Raw genomic sequence first — 19,562 nt, forward strand, 5'->3', positions numbered from 1 at the left:
CTATATTTGCAGTAATTATTGTGGAGATGCAAAGTCTGTATTAGATATACCTAAATAACAAAATAAAACCAGACAAGTTCTTTTTCTGAAACAAATTATGCCTCTGAAGCTTTCTCGAAGAATGGATAGGCATGGTGTTACTGGAGCTATCTGTCACATTTAGCCTTTGACAGAGCAGTACAGATAAAAAGCATGGCTTTAAAGCAGTGGCACTAGATAGCCTAAGAGCACCTCTGAGCTCTGGGTTACAGCTAACAGGGTTTCCCACGGTGGAAGTGTCCGGTGGAACTTCGGATGGACAAAGGGCAGTAAAGCGTGGCTTGCAACATGTTGGTAACAAAGGCATTAATCTCTTTCAGGGGGAAATCATCCTAAAATACTAGAACAAACTGAGAATGCGTTTCTGACGAAAACCTGTGCTGGTATGTGGGGAGAGCCCAAGTTTCTAATTTACGGCAGGACTGGGTTGGGTTTGGTGCCAGCTTCTCCCTTCCTAGTGATGAGCCCCGGAGCTATTAAAGAGATGTGCTTGGAGGTGAGGGCGCAGTCTCCCCGCCCGCTCCCCGCGTCCTACCGGCCGCCCATCGGCCCGACTGCCCGCGACCGCCCCCGCCGCTCGGCACGGCCGCTCCCGGGCGGCCGGGCAGGTACGCGGGGCCGGGCCGGGCGGCCGCTCCGCCGCGAGGTGTGTCCCTGAGCAGCGGCTCGGCGGTGCCTTGTGAGGATTGGGCAGGGCGGGCGAGCGGCTCCGCGGCTCCCCCGCCGGGCTCCGCCGCCGCGCTCCCGCAGTAGCAGCGCGCTTGCCGCCCGCGCCGCTGCCGCTCCCTCCGCTCCCGCCGCTCCGCCAGCGCCCGCCCCGGTCCCGGCCCCGGCCGCCGCCGCATCGTGATGCCGCATCCCGCGGCGCCCCTCGGGGTCGCCCTGCTGCTCGTCCTGCTGGCGGCGGACTCCTCGCACAGTGAGTACCGCGGGGGGTCCGTCCCTCCGCACACGCCGCCGAGCATCCCCCGCCGCCCTGCGTGTGTGCGGTGCGGGCTGTGCTGCCGGGGCGGGGTGGGGTGCGGGGGGATGCGCGGCTTCGCGGCCGCGGTGAGGGCGGCGGCGGGGTCAGGGGATGCGGGCGAGGGGCCGCGCTGAGGCCGCGGCCACCCACGGGCGGCGCCCCGAGCAGGGAGAGCGCTCGGTGCCCCCCGGAGAGGCGGTCTGGTGTGCGGGGTGGGGGTCGGGGGATCCGGGGCGATCAGGCGGGCTCAGCCGTTCACCGCTGCCTGCCCTTGCTCCTGCTCCTCTCCTCCTCGTCGTCCTGCTCCTGGCCTCCCAGCCGTGCTGCTGCGCGCCCCGGAAGCCGCCCAGTTCCTGCGGCAGAGGCAGCGGCGAGCCTACCAGATCTTCGAGGAGACCAAGCAAGGACACCTGGAGAGGGAGTGCGTGGAGGAGCACTGCAGCAAGGAGGAGGCCCGGGAGGTGTTTGAGAATGACCCAGAGACGGTAAGGACACGGAGCCGTCGCGGAGATTTGGGGGGTTGTCCGGCTCTGCGCTCCCGCCCACCCTCTGTCCGCGGCTGGATGCCAGCTACCGGCACAGCTGGGAAAGGCATCTGGAGGAGGAGGACCCCGGGCCATTAGGTGAATGACTGGAAGACACGCTGTGCTCAGCCTGCACAAGGGCAGTGCCAGGGCTCTCCAGTCAGGAGCGTGTTTATGAGTGTGGTCTGAGTGAGCAGCCCAGCCTGGCACCGGCTGGCAGGACTGCCACTGGAGCATAGAAGTGTCCTGTTTACCCATGGTCCAAATCCAAGAAGCAAGACCAGTGCAACATAATGATGCAGACTGCTTCTCTGTCTGGATACCCTGCTCTTCCCTCCAGCTTCCCATCCCAGCTGTATTTAAAATCCCCTTAGTGTTGCAGCATATGTCACAACTGGGCCTTCTCAGATGAATATTCTAACCACTCTTAAATCCATGGGGGGCAATTCAGCTTGGTCAGCATCTTGGAATCAGTAGGTTCAGGACCTGTCACTACAACAGCAGGAGGGCACATATATGGGAACGTGGTGCTGCTGCACTTCTAACACTGTGGATTCACACAGTTACAGACTGCACACCATACATGGAGCTGTCTTTTCCAGTCTTATCAAGGCTGACTTTCACTTCAATCTTCTCATTCTGAGCAGCATACAGATGCTTACTAAGCTTGGCTTACTCCTCCAGCCACTTTACACTTCCTCTCAACACTGTTTTGGGTAGGCTGTTCTCATTGCGAGGACTATCTGGCATTGATTTAGCAGTGAGAAGTGGATTTTCTTGGTGTTCAAACTGAAGCTCAGTTCTGCACAGCATGTTCCTGTTAATGGTATGATGCTCTAGGGAGAAGATAGGACAGAGGCAGGGAGAGAGAGAGAGAGAGAGTGAGCACGTGTGTGTGTACACAGAGGCACAAACCACAGGCAGGGGAGGGATTTAGCAGAGGAGATGTTTTATGCTTCAGTAAGACAAGTCTTGACACGTGTGCTTCATTGGCAGCCTCAGCACTGGATAGACAGCGCACAGTGCAGTAGCTTGCTGTCACAAGACAGTAGTGAGCACAGCAAAAGCAAAGTGATGTGGTTTTGACAGTCTTTATTTTCAAGATTAATATGGAACACTTGCCCAGGTGGTGTTTAATGTTGCACCTTTTATGTGTACATGTAGTCACATCTGCAGGTAGCAGTGTTTGCTTCTGCTCTGCAAAAGCTGAGCTCCTTCAGAATGTGGATAACTGTAATGGGGTGAGAGTGGCTGGCACAGCTACCCTATTTGTGTTGAGTAATATAACTTTAAACTCAGTATAAATATTTATCACATAGCATAGTGAGTACAGGGAAAACTACGATGAGTGTGATTTTGCAGCCTTTTTGAACAAAGGTAGTCTAAGGTCGCTACTTTTACTAACTGGCTGCTGGCCAAGAAGGTAACCAAAGGCAATGTATTGATAGATTAGTTTAATGGTAGGATAGTGTACAAATATGTCAGGAGTTTTTAACAGTATTTGGTACTGATTTTGTAAATTGTAAAGAATACACAGTTCTCCTACTGAAATGACAATAGTGAAATCATTTTGGTTTAAAATCTTTTCACATATAAATTCTTTAGGCTACTGTCGTACTTTCAGTGTGTTTTGTAGGACAATGCTGGCTTTCAATTGCAGAAAGTGATTTTGATTGCAAGTGATTTTGATTTTTTGGTGCATTTCCTTTGCTATTGCTGCTAGGTCTCACTCTGTTCTGAAAACCTGAAGAGTGGCTAGATGGGCTTCTAGTGTCTGTGCCCCCTAACATGTCCTTCTACACCAGGACACTTAGATCTGCAGAGATATAAGGTCCTACCTTTTCTGAGACACAAACCTCCCAAGAGCTGTGAAGTTGCTTGTTATGTCCTACTCTTGCATTAATTCGCTTCAATTTGATTGAGAAGCAGGTGTGCTGTAATATATCAGGGAGATTTATGGCCCTTCCTCTCCCTTTTGCAATCAGTATGTGATGTGAAAGTAGCAGCGCTGTTCAGTAGCAGCTTTCTAATGCATGGTGGCAGAGGTTATGTATGTGGGCTGTTGCTGCTCTGCACTGGAAGACTTCACTGTTTTGTAGTGCATAGGTGATTGCTCTTTCAGCAATAACCATGGATTTCATGGACAGAGTATTAATTCACAATGGAAGCGTATTTTAAACAGTAGGGAGTTTTTGTGCTGTCATTTCACTGAGGCTGTGTTGTACATCCAGTCTTAGTGACTGACAGAAGAAGGAAGCTACTTGAGACAGACCTGACTTAGGAAAGCCAAAACCTGTTGTAAACAACACCAAGCTTTTTGAAGAATTACAGTAACTGCAGTCATGCTTCAGCATATTGCCAGGCTGCAGCTGATCCATGCTGGTAGAGTGAGCTTCTATTGACCAGGGAAATTAAGAGACTGCTGTTGACAGAAGAAGATTCCCTGTAGTTTAGGAAGGATGAAATTTCTGCATGTGCCTGCTGAACCTGGTCCCATGGGTTAACTATTTAGGTTGTAGCAGAAAGCAGCAGCTACAGTACTTTTTGCCCTGTGCTGAGCTCTGTGAGGCTGTGGAAGCAAGCCATGACAAACACAGCAGTGCAGTCTGTCCTGTTGCATCTCCCAGGTTTTATGCTTTAAGTCACCAGATGAGCATCTATGTGGGCGTTTGTCTGTTTACTCTCCCACAGGAGCAATGGTCTTGCAGCCTTGACAACTGAAAGTTAGTTTCAGATTACTTGATCAATCTTGATGCTTCTCAGTTCAGCCTCAAGAAAGGCTTGTGATGTCAGACCAAAAGTGTTGTCCCTCTTCCCTTTTCCCTTCCATTAGATGCTAATGAATGAGTATGAGTCTTCCTTACCAACCTTGCCATTCTTGACTATGCTGTGGTTGTGTGAGGAGAATTTGAAGGCCTAATTTTAAGACCTATGACCTAAAGATGTGATAGGAAATTTCATTAACTGATTCAATAAAACAGTTCCAGAAGTTGAGGTAAGATGAAGCAAGGTTGTAACAGCTCATGTGATGCTCCCCATGCTTCCCATATCTTTATGCTGCCAATTGTAACATCCAGCCAAGAATTTTGTGAAAAGATACCGATTTCCTGGACAGCAGTAAATGCAAAGCCATGTCACATACCTAAACCAGAGCACCCTTCTTCTGGGCCTTCCATTGTTTCAGTGATCAGCTTTCCATAACAAGATCTGCAGGCAGTCAGCAGAAGATGCCCATTCCCTGAAACCTGAATGTGGATTTTGCCACATGTGAGATTACTTACATCAGCTGCTAAGAATAGTGTATTAGCCAGGGCCCAAGAGCCATTCATGTGCAGGGCAGTGCAGCTTTTGTCTTTTATGTTACGGAAAATATAAATATCACCTCGCTCAGACTAGAGGAAGGAAGATCAATTGAAACATTTTTAGATTGTTTGGTTTTTTTTTAAGAGGCAGAACAAAACTTAGTCTGTGCCACTTGTATGACTATACATGGTAAAAGCAAGTAGCCTGGATTAATGAGTCTTTCAGCCTACCTTTTTCATGAAGCTGATTATAGCATCCTTAAACATTGCTGCAGAATTCTGGGATGGTTCCTGTTTTGTAATTTCATTTTGTAATTTCATTATGCTAGAGGTGCCAAACAGAAAAATTAAAAGATAATATAGAGGTTAAAAAAAAAAAAAAAGAAGGATGGAAAACATCTTGATGGGAGGTATGCAGGCTGTTTCTGAATGTAATCTATTCAAAATTCATGCTAGGTGTGATAGATGGGTTGAAGTTGCAAAATATCTTGGATACAGAGATAAGAATGTTATCTTATTTAAGATGCTGACAAGGCCTTATAAAAGCAGCACTGCAGAAATATTTGACCTTGGTATGCAGTCAAGGTATTACAGCTTGTTAAGTGGCTGATAAACTGCTCTGGAATTTGGTTGACCGTTCTAAAAATCTGATCATCCAAGCATGTAAAACAAAGGGCAGAAGGGAGTGTAGATCCTGATCTTCTTAGAAACATTTATTTCACTGAAGAAAAAAGTGTCCTTGTGCAAGGAGTTTCTCTGTTTTGAAAGGCTCAGCATAGGGAAGATGTTTGAATGCAGCCTCTTCCCCTTTGGTAGCAGAGTACAGCATCTGTCCCTGCACATCTTGCTTGCTGTTGTTACTGCTGAAGAACTACTGCTCTTCCTGCAGCTCACCACAGAAATCGCTGTGCTGAATGCATTGAGCAGTGCTGGGCACACCAGAAACGCTGATGTAGGTCAGCCTGGCCACCTGTGTTTACTGTTTATGGATTTGGCCCTCGGTGGAGCACTGTGGAAAGCCAGCTGGTTTCCATGTGCGTGCAGAATGGACATCTGATTCATAGGCAGACACGTGAAATTCTGGATTTTGAGGGACTTGCATCCAAAATGTTTTTTAAGCCTAGGGCTTGTCAGATACACAAAACACTGGCAGAGAATCACAGCATAACTTGGAGCTGAAGAGGAATCTACTCCACTTTCCCACTCAAGGCAAGGGCAACAGTGACACCAGCCCAAGTTTCTGGGGGCTTTTAGCAGTCTTGTCTTGAAAATTACTGATCCTAACAAAACATCCAGCAAGGTCAGCGTTCTTTCTGCTAGGCTGGGTGTATTGAGAAGCTGAAATGCAGATGAAGCAATTTATTGGGTGTGGTAAGGGTCAGTTTGGTTGGTTTTCAGCATGTTGATGGCTCACTGGTTTTATTTTTTATGTGTTCCATAACATGACATGGTCTTGGTCACACAGATGAGCTTCATCCATGGACTAGGGTCATCCAAACTTCATTCTGATCTTTTAGGAGGCACGCTTGTCAGGCAATGTTTAGATGTTATTTCTAAGAATAACAAGGTAGACACCCGCTTGTAAATATTAATCAGTAAAGTATGAAGGCATGTGGAGGGAGGAGAGGAGTTACTGTGAGAGTAAAGCAGTGTAAGATTTCTTTGAGTAATTTAGTGAATGTTGTGTAGGCTAGACATGGAAAATACTGATATCATCTTTAGATACAGATGTCATCATCCCTGTATAGAATATTCCTTTAATAACCAGGCAAAAATCTGGTTTTATTTGCTGTGACAGTTCTTCTCAATATACTGATTTGTTTTGACATCTTGGCAGAGCATGGAGAAAGGGCTAGATTTACAGCTGTATAAATTTCTTTATCTCTTCTTGTTGGTGCAGAGAGAGAGAAAGAGTTATTGGAAAACTCTGTGCTGATGTTTTAACCTGCTTGGACTCAGTACATGTAAGAATGGATTCCCAGGCACAGTGATACCTGCTTAATAGCTTTTGAGAAAGAAAATACAGGGATACTTAGACTTTTGTCCAGGAATGGGTTGAAGGAGAGAAAAAGGAAGTAAAAATCTGAGTGCCCAGTATATGCCATGGTGGCATCCCAGCCTGCTGGGATGAGGTCTGTATGTCCACCAGGTGCACTCCCTTCCCTTTCTTTCCTTCTCCCTGTAGTTTGGTATAAAAGATAAGGGAGCTTTGTACCAAAATCCAGTGGGTCTAACTGATCTGCAAGGCAAAAGGATTGGGACTGTGAATCAGGATGCACCCATCTACCTTGCAGTACAGACACAGTATTTGTTGGCAGTGGCGGTGTTCAGTAGCAGGAGGGTGACAAAAATACTCCTACCTGCCTTAGGAGGCAGGTCAGGCATTTATTGGCTAAATGCTGCTTCATCAAAAGGTTTTGAGAAGGGTGAGTGAAGTTTGCCATTGGTGGAAGCAGACACAACTCCATCAACTCTACTGGACTCATACCTGCCTGATCTGTATCAGTTTCCACTCCCGGGAGAGCAGCCCAAAAATTCAGAATAGACCTGGAAATACTGACACACCACATCACAGACCTAGTGCATGCTAAATGTCCTGTGCAGCAGGAGGGAAGGAGCAAGAGAAGACAAAAGAAACTAATATTATGCTGAGGGGCTGTTTGAAGATAGGGTGGGAAAAGGTGCTAAGAATGACAAATTGAAGGGGGGGGAGGTTTATACTGGTTTCAAGGTGGATGATAATGGAAAACACAGATGAAGTTAGGATGTCAGTTTTCTAGAGCAGTACAATAGGTAGTAATAAGTACGTGAGAAGGAAAAAAAGTCAATTAAAATTAAGAAAACAGTTTTGTGGCCATTAACTCATTAAATTTTGTTTTTACTAAATTAAAAAGAAAATGAGCAGCCTACTGGGAATTAATATAATTTTTTTAGTGCAGCTGCTTAAGAATCAGGTAAGAGAAACATTGAATGTGTATAAATTGGCAGCTGTGATTCGTGTGTGTTCCATACTCTGAGTGAGCTTAATGAATTACAAGCAGTCATTTTCCACTTCCAAGTATGAAGAACAAGGATGGAAGCAAGACCAGATTTAGAAGAAAGTGAGAAGGAGCAGAGCAACAAGGTTTACTTCTCCCCTCACATTGCTTTTCAAGGTTTGGTTTCACACTGGGGCTTCAGCCTCTCTAGTAGAGATAAGCAACTCCTTTGCCTGTTCTTTTCACCCTTCTTGCACAGCAGTTTGGGGGACTGCAAGGACCAATTAAAGTAACTTAACCTAAAGAAAAGTAGTCTGCAGAGAAAAATGGTAATTTTGCAGCTGGATTGGTTCCCCAGTCCAGTGGGGACTGGCATGGTGGAAAGGACAGCCTGAATTAGGAAGGTGCTGGAAGAGAAACAGAAATGGTTGTCACAGCTCAGCCTGTCAAAGCAATGAATGAACAACCAAGCCTTGGAGAATCTGTTTGAAGTTTTTCAGCAGGTCTTCCTTCTGTATCTTTGCTTTAATCACAGTTTTGTTATGACTGCTGTTCTATAGGGTCCCTGTTCCTTTGAGCATCAGTAGTGGGAACTAGAAGAAGAGCAAAGTTGGGAAGTAAGGAGGATACCCAGAGAGGGGAACAAGTGTTGGTGTTGTCTTCACTCTGCACACCTGCCAGGACAGAAGGGTACATAAATGAAGAGATAAAAGGAGAACTGGTCATGCTTGCACTGCACAGAATCACATGTTCCTGGAAAGCAACCATATTGGCTGATTCCTGGAACAAGGAGTTGTAGTTCAATTCCGGAAAATATTTAGGACATGAACAGAAAAGCAAAAGTTACTTAATTATGAAAATAATGAACAGGGAAGTATGAGATCAGATTCTGTCACAAGGGCCTGGTATCATCTAAGATGTCACTTCCCTATTCCTTACTTGCCTGTGCCCTCTGAGTCTGAGTCCTTAAATGCCTTAATATGATCGAGTGCTGCTAGTGTGAGTTGCAACCTCTGCAGATTAAGCAAGATCCAAAGAAACAGTGTGATTACATTATAAGGAGGGGAAAAACTAAAGTGTATGAAATGCCACAAAGCCCACGAGAGATCATAGATATTTAAATCATGTTTGATAGGACATATGACATGTTCTGTTTTAAATATGGCTAAAATAATTTCAGAGTAAATATAGATGGTGCTGGAGAGACAGCCTTTTACTTATGTTACATGTTGTGTCAGACACTGTTTTCCTTACTTTGACTAAACTGTCTGAGCAAGTGTTAGTTTACCACATACAAATACTGTAACTCTTGCAAAAGTAAAGATTCAAACAAGCAACATTGAGTGAGATGACATTTGTCATCAAATTGAGATCTTGCACATTATTGCAGCTGGAGGGAAAGTAGCTTTTCAGTTCTGAAGCAGTGGAGGAAACCTCAAGGCATTTGTGATCAGATTTCTGTCAGAATAATTTAAAATCACATGCAACCAATTGGAATCACACTACAAATTATTTTTGTTGAAGTGTTTGGCACCAGTTATATCCATTTCACACTGTTTACTGTCTCTAGTCAAACCCTGCCTCAGGCCACTTATAGAAATCATGTCTCCGTGCCCCTTGCACCTTCACAAAATGTGAACTATCTGTGATATACATGAACATTTTTTTTTTTGTCTTTTGTTTCCTTTCAGCAATTTTTTTCTCCCCTTTAATTATGCATTCCAATCATTGGTGGGTTTTCCTCATTGCAGAGAAACAGTTTTTGCTGAAGTGGCACCTCAGTAAGCGATTGGGAAACAGCCTTGCTGTCCAGAACAGAGCAAAGGAAGTTATGACAATAGATGGGTTTTGTTTCAGACTCGAGGATTCTGCAGAGGTACCAAGTGTCCATGGAAGATGTCATGCTGGAGAGTATAGTCTTGGATGCTTCTGTTTTGGAAACTTCAGCAACTTGCTGGAAGGGGCAGTCCCAGACTCTGGGCACCTGAATAGCTGGACAGTGTGAAGTGGATACTTGACAAATGAACAAAACAATCTAAAAGCCACCCTCAGCAGCTGTAACTTGGGTGGTAGGAGTGAGACTTGGAGGCTGCTTTTAGGACTGTAATGTGACCTACTTGCTTCTCCAATGCCTTGCTTGCCAAATTGTGGAGAGAAATTCTCTTTGCTCTTCATATGGAGTATACAGATTGCCACAAAACACAATAGGAAGCCTATTACCCTGGCTGAGTGGTGGGTCCCTCACGATGAGAAGGAAAGCTAGTGCAGGCAGCATGGCATTCATTTGAGCATAAATTCTGAAACTAGTGATTATACATATTTGAAATTCTGCATTGCAGAGCTGCTTCATGCCCTGATAGAAGAGGAAGGCCCATATTGTTCAGTGTGAGATTTTCTGTGCACCTAAAGTCTGGGGCTGAATTTTAAAAAAAGGAGGAGAGTTCTTGAGCATTACTAAGATTTGCATTCTAAGTTGTAACAGTTGAAAACTAGCAAACACTGAGTTACAGCCACTTATGGTTGGAAGCAGTGGTTTCTTCAAGGATAACACAAGCCCATAGTGTGGAAACATGAAGAACATTTATAAATGAGGTCTGGCCATGTCCAAGGCAAACATTCAGTCCTGAAGAAAAGAGGAAAAGGGAGAGTCATTATATGGAAATGAGGAAAGGGCATAATGTGGGAGTTGTTGCTACTCTCTTAGATGTAACTAGGTAACTAAGAAAGTGCTTTTTAGAAATCACTGTTGCTAACCCAAGTCAGTGAAATGCTCCAGTGTTAGTGGCACTGCAGTCACAGAATCACGGACTGGTTGAGGTTGGCAGGCACCTCTGGAGGCCTTTTGGTCCATCCTCCTTGTCCAAAATGATGCACCAAGAGCCAGATGCACCAAGAGCCAGATGTCCAAAAACATGAGCAGCCTTCCTATAAACTACATCTTTTATTTGTGACCTCCTGAGCTCAAACATGATTTTTGTAAGACTGCGTGCCTTACAGCCTTACCTGACCTGGTACTCAAGCAAAATAAACAGAAGCAGTAAGCAGGCCCTTTTTCCTGAGGTCTCCAGTGTTACCAATTACTTTAAAGTAAAGCAACAGTGAGAACATTTTCCTGGTGTTGACAGGGTCATTGTTATGTTTTCAGAAGGGCTATTTTTATACAGTGACTCATGTTGACGCCTGCTCTGATTTGGTGTTTTTCCATCTTCTCTGAAAACGCAGCAGGACTAATGCATGCCCTGCATAATTACAGTAACTTCTGGATTTTACCACAGTGGACTTTGGCCATGGAGTTGAAAATAGATGGTGACCCCATCCCAATGTAGGTTTCCTTTGGCAGGGGGCTGACATAGGTGTTTCTACCCCTTCCACTCCACAGCTGTGAATTCTTACCTCCATGCTGCTGTTCTCCTCTGTTGTTTCAATGAGAGGCATTGTGGGGGTGGCACCAGTGAATCCATTCTTATCATTTGGAAGGAAAAAAGTCAAATATAAAAATGGACAGCCTGGACTTTTGGGGGGTCATTTGCTTGGGTTAGTTTTTTTTGAAGACATTTTTAAAATTATTCTCTCTTAGGTATCCAGACCAGGTGTTGTAGTAGCTGATTTATCAGGGTAATAGTAAGCTCCAGCTGCAGGTGGGAGAGGAACACCTTAGGCTCATGAACAGAATTCTTATGCCCATGCTTTGTGTCACTCTACCTTGAAATAAAAGCATGCACTCTCAGATCTTGTAACACTGTTGTGGAAGCAAATGATTGTATTTAATGCATCAGAAGACTTGCTTCCAGCGTGTACATATATTTGTGTGAAATGGGTGAGGGCTGTGGAACTTAAATCTTTTCTGTTAAAGCACAGATCCGTCTCTTGGGCTGCAAGAGAAAGATCCCTGGAACTGAGCTGAAATAAGCAAGCCAGGACCTGCCTGGAGAGACTGGCCTGGTGCCCTGCTCTCCACCTCACTGAAAGGGTGGAGATGTGCAGGTCTCAGGCACTTCCCAGTCTCTCCCGTTTCTTCCTCTTTACCTGAGATCTCTGCTGAGCTGTAATTTGGGTGGCACATGATGTGTAACTCATTGGTGAGTTACAGCTCATGCCACAAGTTTGACCTGTAGTGGCAGCAGATAAAAGACGTCATTTACAAAAGGAGCTCTCATGTCACTAGGGCACCACATGCTGCCAGGCCCTTGGCTCTTGTAGCTTCTGCCATCCCAGCCATACTGGTTATTAGGTAGAAACCAGACAGACAGAAAGTTTGGTGGGTCACAAGGAAGAGAAGTGGAAATACATTTAAGTTTTCTTGGGAACAGTCACAGAGGTTGGAATTTTGAGGCTACATTTGGTGTTTGGTCTCTTGTGGAGGCTGAAGCTTCTGCAGCCTTTGTCTTCCTTCTGCCTGCACTGGGGCATTACTACTGGACAGAAGGATTAGAGAGCTTGGTACTGTCAGTGTCTGTGCAGCAGCCTGTCCAGAGAATGTTTATGTCCAACATGTATGTGTTTATAGCTTTTTATTTAAAAAGCCAATTGCTCCTGCTTTTATTTTCAGCAGTAATTAGGAAGCAGATCTAAAGGGGAAGGGCTGACCACACTTGAATGTTGACCTTTTTTGTCAGAATCCAAGCTGAAAATTTAACACTTAGATAATTCTGTGGTGATTTTTGCCACCCTAGTGGTAACAGTTAAATAACTTCCTGTGTTTTGATCCTGTGAACAGTGTGTGACTTTCTGGATGGTGAGAAGTTTATTGAGCCTGAAATTGAAAGTGGCTTGTTGAGAAATCAGCAAAATAGTGACAGAGAATCTTTGCCAACTCCTTCTTAGCAAGCCTCAAAACATTTCTCTTGGCATAGAATCCTGAAAACACAATTGAACACTTCTAGTAGAAAGAAGATGGGTTGCACACTTTTAACAGAGACCTAACCCTGTGTAGGATTATCATTTTCTCTGACATCTGGGGGTCATTAAGCCTTAGTACATCACAGAAGACTGAAAAGACATTGAAGAGTTGAGTGCTCACATGAGAAATAATGTGTATCTGTGTCAGGTTAGGCACTGCTTGAATTTTTAACCAAGAAAACTTCTCATCAGTGTTTTTTGAGAAGGGACTGCTGTTTAAGAAGGTTCCTTTTCTCAAGGTGTAAGGTCATTCTTCATCAATCTTTTCTCTGAATGTAAATGCATTGTCATTGTATTTACAGAAGCCAGGTGTAAGAAAAATTGAATATCAAGAAAAATTAAAAGCAAATCATACAAGAGTGAGTAATGTTAGAGCCTGTGAGCATGTGTCTTTATTTTAGAATGGTAGTATCAGCAGGTTTTGTAAACCTGGAGAAGTGCTACTGGTCAGAAAGTGCTTTGTATAACTTTGTATAACTTTGTATAAGCAAATGAGAAAGACAGGGAAAGAAGAGCTGAATTTCTAGTAATAGCCTCATGTTTACATCACTTGACTACATACTTTGTGGAATGAAACTTGTGGTGGTACAATGCCTTGGAGTTTCACTTATCTGCTGTTCTACTGGCATTGAATCAATACACAGGCAGTTTGAGTTTGGAAGTTATGTTTACGAAAGTAAATTCTGTACCACTTTTCTAGTACTCAGCTCATTCATCAGAGGTCAAGGAGAAAATGCCTTTGCCACCACTGACATGGAGCAATTAGGCTGATAGCCATGAATATGAAAGCTCCTATTCATTGTCCTGTGAGTGCCAAAATAGTTGTTCTTGTCAGAGTCTGGATTATCCTGTTGGTGGTTAAATACATCTACACATTCTTGTGAAGTACACAGAACAAAGGGGAAATAATGAAAGAAATGTTTGGAATATTGTGCCCCTATCTTTTTCTCCTCGAGTGCTAGTTGAAGTTCAGTTTGTGGTTATATATGGCATATGAGCACCCATCTGAATATTTAGACTGCTTAGATTTATTTTTATTTTGACTGCATTTTTATGACTTGTCTTTCCCAAACTAAACCTTAAAAAAAAGAGTGAGAAAGGACCATAGTGGGTTCTGAGCTCATCATTCTGATGACACATTTCAAGCTGAAGAAACATTTCAAAGCTCAGCCCCAAAAGATGCCAAGCATCTCACTCTCATATCAGAACTGAAAATTAACATCAGTGTAAGCTGCTGCTTCTACTTTTTTGCTGATGCTCTCATAATTTAGGCTGAATATTTACATGGTGCATTTAAGTAACTGGAGCATATTTGCCAGAAGCAATTGATTCTTCTGCTAAGTGACAGCAGCGCAATTGATTGCACTGGACAGTCCAGATCAAACTGAGCCATGGTGTGTGCCTGTCCCTGTTGTTTATACATGCCTGTACAGATTCAATCCAAACATCTGTAAAAAGAGGAGAAGATAAAATAGTTTCTTCTCTTGCACATTGTATAGACCAACTAAATTTTGTAGAATGCAGAGTATTTACTGTCCCAACCTCACTGAAGATAAGGTTATATGGAAATTGCTCCTCTTGCATAAAGGAGAATTATACTGTCCATATGCTTTCATAATTAGCTGAGAAGTGGTTTATTAAAAATAAAATTAGGCACTGATACAATGCATAAGTTTTTCCTCATTCAATGCCCCAATTGCCATTTTAACAGCACTTGAATTAATGACTTATATATTATGAAAAACAGCATGAAGGTGGAAAAAATTGCTTTTTTCCTGGCCATGAAGTTTTGTATTTTTTTAAGAATGTGATACAATTGTCAGCTCCAGCCAATCTCCCATTCTTCCATCCAGAAAAACTGCATTTTTCTGCCGTTTGCCTGTGTTGGTGCAAGCAGTCATGTGGCTTGCCATGCCTCACCAGGCTGACTATTCTAACATGCAAGGTTGGATTCACGTCTCAGCAGCACAATGATGCTGCTCTCACTGTATGGCTGCACTTTGTTGGTGCAAAGTCGGGAGCAGTAATGCATGACCATCTAGCATGGGAGGAATGGCAACGCCCTTTGCAGACTGGTTTTAGAGAAATGGATGTCAATTTGCAAAGTGTCATTGCTCCCTTCTATGAGCATCCAGGATGGGATGTGTGGTGCAGCAATGGGTGCTGTTTGAGTTGTAGGGTGCTCCTTGCAAGAGCAAAAAGTGCTTTTTCTGGTGCCTGTGGTGTTCATGCCCATGTCCTGCATCAGCAGAATGCCTTCGAGGAGGCACAGGGTGACTGAATGATCCTGTACTCTTCCCCCTAGGGTTTTGCCCCAGATTCCCATTCCTTCCCCTACCTCATGCCCTCAGCAGCAGCTTTATCTCTTGGGGGGTGTCTTCATGCCCAGTCACTGACCAGATCAGCTGCCATCAAAAAATACCTTGAGACTAATGTTTCTTTGCTTTTCAAATTAAAAAATACATGTTTAATACTGTGCTGCTTCTGGTTGTGAATAAAAGGAAATCAGGTGTTTGGAATTGTTAAATAACTGCCTTACAAGACCACTTAAGCAACAGCAGCTGTTAAAAAGCATGAAAATAGAAGCGAATACGATTCAATAAATTTTTGCTTTTTTTGTTTTTCTCCCCTTCTACAGGAATATTTTTACCCGAAATACTTGGGTGAGTTGCAGCTTTTATTTCCACTTTGTGGGAGTGCTGGTATGTGCCTAACACTGGAGCTTGTCACAGATGAAATCTCTGCTAAGGAAAGGGATGGAAATCTGATTGCAGTAAACATGTATTGCTAATTTTAAGATAGACTTTATGTTCCTTATTGTACTTTGAGGTGCGTGTTTTTATTTATGTGTACATTTGCAGACAGAGATGCTTTATGTGTTTTCTGCATGTTAAAATCTTGATGTTGCATGTATATCAGTGGCTTGCAGTGGTATGAAATAATTTGTAGTTTTCTACCTTTTTCCCTTTTTAATGAAGTTAGTTTTCAACTAATCTCCTTTTAAAAAGGAGATTCTTTTTTAAAGAGAAGAGGAAAAGGAGATTTCTTTGTAAAAAAGAAACAGGTGCCTGATTGAACTATTGGCTTATTCTGTTGACTGTATCATAGTCATGGCATCATACTGTTTTCTATTTGTGTTTAAAATTAAGTATTTAAGATCACAAATGCCACAGTGGGAGAAAAAAACATGTGCTTTTTAGATATTTAAAGAAGTTTAGATGGTCAAATTGGAGTAGCTACTACGATAGCTTTATAATTGTAGTAGCATCTGGTTAAGGGATCATCTTCTTCAAATGGATTTTACCTGTTGTACATCAAAGCTAAAAGATTTTATTGAACTTCAGAATTTCAAGGCATCTGGGAGATGATAATATTGCATAGATTTTGCATCCACCTTCCAAATCCTTGCAGGCCAGGTATCATTTTACATGCTTTGAACAGCTGTCCTTCACTACTGCAACAATGACAATTTCATTTTCTGTTTTTCAGCTTGTATTCAGAAATATGGGTCGCCGTATACGAGAAATCCAGATTTCCTTACATGTGTTCATAGTAAGCATTTCTGGTTTTTATATTGTGGTTAAATGTTCTCTTATTCTACCTGAAGGTCTGGGACTAGCTCAGCCATCTCTGGTTTTGGTAGTATTTCAGTACTGGTCTTTCTATTCTCCAGGCTTAAGACTCCATACAACTAAACAAAATCTTTCCCATTTTATAACCTAATGCCATCTTGCTATTATGTTTTAGTGCTTTGATATTTCATGATGCAAGTTTCTTTCCCAACAGTTTCCCAAAGTTTGAATAGTATGAGAAGCTAGAGGGACAAGAACTAGGAGGTGCCATAAGGCTGTACACAATGTTTGGCCCCTTGTTTTCTATTCCCTTGAATGCTAGCTTTGGCTCTCCCCATTAAGGAACCTCAAGAAAAGTTTAAAGTCAAACCAGGCTTGTGCCAGCCTTCTTTGCTTTTAGAGATCAGTTTCATGTATCATGTGACTATGCTTTGCATATTGCTACCTTTAAAACCTCAAAGCAGTTTGGAAGCCAAACTGATAACTTTGTAGAGGATGAAGGGGGTTTTTTTGTCCTTCACTAACACTAGAGAAGAAAATGTAATGAATTCTAATACCTTTCTAGTTGCCTTTAGTCAACTTTTTACATTTATAAACTGCCTTAAAACAACCTTTTAAAAGACTGAATTCCAAGGTTAATAAGTTGTATGTGAAGAATTTCTCTCATATATTGCAGCAGTATCATTTATGGATGTTGAGTCCTTTGAACTGGGAATTCTCAGACCTGTGGTACCTGTGTTGGCTGCAGTATGCCAGCTAGTCCAAAGTGGGATGAGAGGCTGAATGCTTACATTTACTTATGCATGTGGCACAGCAAAGAGGCAGGAGTTTCTGCTGAAAATCATGATACCAACTTGTTCCAAAGATCTAATCAGGGTCTCAGAAATGAGAGTCTAAAGGATAGTGATGAAAAAATCTGAAAAAATAAAAGCTGAATAATTGTTTTTAGGGATTTCTGCCCATTGCAGATGCAGTGGTTTGGAAAGAAAATGATAATATTTTCCCCCATTAAAATATGAACAGGTTTTTAAATGGCTGAGTTTTGGCTAGCCATCATCAATTCACAGGAGAAGTAACAGAGAAGGAGCCTGAAACGCGCTTGGAAGAGTGACAGGCTTCGTGCTTGGCCAGTTCTAGTGTGTCTCTTAATTTTTCACAGATGCTGCCAAAAGACTATGTAGCTCTATGGGTTTGTGCTTGCAAGACACTTTTAAACTTTGTTTCTTAACAGCGTTTCTCCTCTCAAAACAAGGTAGTGGAATGTTCTTTTAACCTGGTGTACAAAGCTACTGAACCACCTAAGGGCTGGAGGGTGATTGACTGCACAAGTTTATACTGGAAATAAGGCAGAAATTTTAAGTATGACAGTGATTAGACAGGTTAGACAGAATATATGAGGACTCCTAATTTCATAAACTCTTGAGATCAGGTTACAACAAGGACTCCCCTCCAGATTCAGAGGATTTGATACAGTGTGCAAATAGGTATTTCCATCATGGACGCTTACATGAGCAGTATTCCCATCAGCAGTATTCCCATTAGCAGAGTTAATCTCCTCTGGTTCTAGAGGGATTCCCCCAGCCAAACTGTGTCTGCTCTGAGAAGACCAGAGTCCCTCCACAGACTCTGTTTCTTGTGCCATCTCCACTGACTGCAATGAGTATTTATAATTACTTTGCAGATAGGTGCTTACTTTACACACGGATACCAATACTTTCTCTGCATATCTGGATCTTTTTCTAAAAGAGATCCCTCAGGTCATCCAGGGATTAAGGATTTGGTTTTGCAAGGCTTTGGAAAGCTCTACAGGACTTTTGGGAAATGAAGCTACACATGGCCTTAAAAACACCATGAGATTTTTGTTATATATGTGTGCCTGCTTTTTACTATTAAATTACTGAGTGTAATATTTTTTGCAGCCTAGAATTTTATGAAGTTTCAATGTGAACCATTTTTTGGGTATCAAAAAATAAATTCACAGAACAAAGTAATGAACTGAAAGTGACAGTCCCTGGGCATAAGCAAAGTCATGTTTCCATACAGATTTCAAAGATGGAATTGGTAGTTCTAATCTGTGTCTGCACTTACAGGTGGTATCAGACACAGCTCAAAGCACATGAAAAGGTCATGCTCATCACTACTTTTAACAGCTTTGCTAAAATCTGTCATGTAAATGAATGGAAACAAAAGCTCAGTTTTTTTCTTTTGCAATGGTTTCAATCAGGAGCACCTTCTATGAAGCCAGCAGAATAACACAACTGTAAAGCCACCAGAAGAGTATAAGTGTTTGTCTTATGTTCTCAAACTCTCATGATAAGAGGGAGCAAACAATCAGCACAGTGCTGATGTGATAGAAATCTCCGTGGTTGATATCCATGTATTATACCCTGGGCTGTTACCCTGCAAGGCATGTCAGAATCCAGTTTAGGGGAAGAATCAGAAACTTGTGGATATACCAGATAAATTGTGCATAACCCTGTTGACTGGATTTGCTTATCAAATGACTGAAAGCACTGCCATATTTAGGAGGTTTGGTGTGTGCTGCTGCTAAAAAACCAAAAAACTTGGCTTACTATACCTAAACCATTCTGTTTAATGTAAACATTCTGATCTGTCTAGGACAAGGAACACCCAGGAGAGGCTTGCTCTATTGTGGCTCATTGCCACCTTAACCTGGCCTTTCCTTCCCCAGCTCCTGCCCCTCCAGCAGTGTGTCGGCTGTGCCATGATTTACTGGGAGCTGTTCTGGCAGGTGGATGTTAAGACAGCCCATATAGCTGTGTTTTGTTTTGTGTGGCCTGGCCTCTGTGGCTGTGCCTTTGCTCCAGCTCTGCACATCTGGAAGGTTTTGTCTGAACATCAGGAAATGCTTTTTCATTGTGAGAGTGAACCAGAACTGGCACAGGTTGCCCGGGGAGCTTGTGGAGTCACCATCCCGGGGATAATCAAAAGCCTTCTGGCCATGGTCCTGAGCTGCAGGTGGCCCTGCCTGAGCAGGAGGGTGGCACCAGTGACCTCGGAGATGCCTGTCAACCTCAACCACCTGAGATTTAAATCCAAGTCAGTGCAAACAGAAGTGCTGTTCAGTGCTTTGTGAGACATCAAATGGAGCTGCTGCTGGCTGCCCTCACAGAAGTTCTTCACAGCAGCTGGTCATGACAGTGACTTTCAGGATCACACAGAGAAGAGACATGTAGCAGTATAATAATCCTGTATAATAAGACAAAAAGTAGGAGTCTTAACTCTTCTCAGTTTGAGAAGTCTGATGGGGCTGCTAATCTACA

The 19,562-nt window shown here is 43.2% G+C and overlaps 1 protein-coding gene across 1 annotated transcript in view; it reads left to right on the forward strand.

Annotated features, from left to right (window-relative positions):
* The first annotated feature begins 874 nt into the window (after positions 1-874).
* Positions 875-19,562, forward strand: part of GAS6 (growth arrest specific 6) — a 39,850-nt gene continuing 21,162 nt past the window's right edge. Inside the window, exons 1-4 of the mRNA XM_030234835.2 lie at positions 875-958; positions 1,322-1,488; positions 15,345-15,369; positions 16,196-16,258. Coding sequence (XP_030090695.1) covers positions 889-958; positions 1,322-1,488; positions 15,345-15,369; positions 16,196-16,258 — 325 coding nt within the window. The 5' untranslated portion in view covers positions 875-888. The remainder of the gene's footprint in view (positions 959-1,321; positions 1,489-15,344; positions 15,370-16,195; positions 16,259-19,562) is intronic.

The sequence above is a fragment of the Serinus canaria genome, chromosome 1 (assembly GCF_022539315.1).
Source record: "Serinus canaria isolate serCan28SL12 chromosome 1, serCan2020, whole genome shotgun sequence".
Classification (NCBI taxonomy): Eukaryota; Metazoa; Chordata; class Aves; order Passeriformes; family Fringillidae; genus Serinus; species Serinus canaria.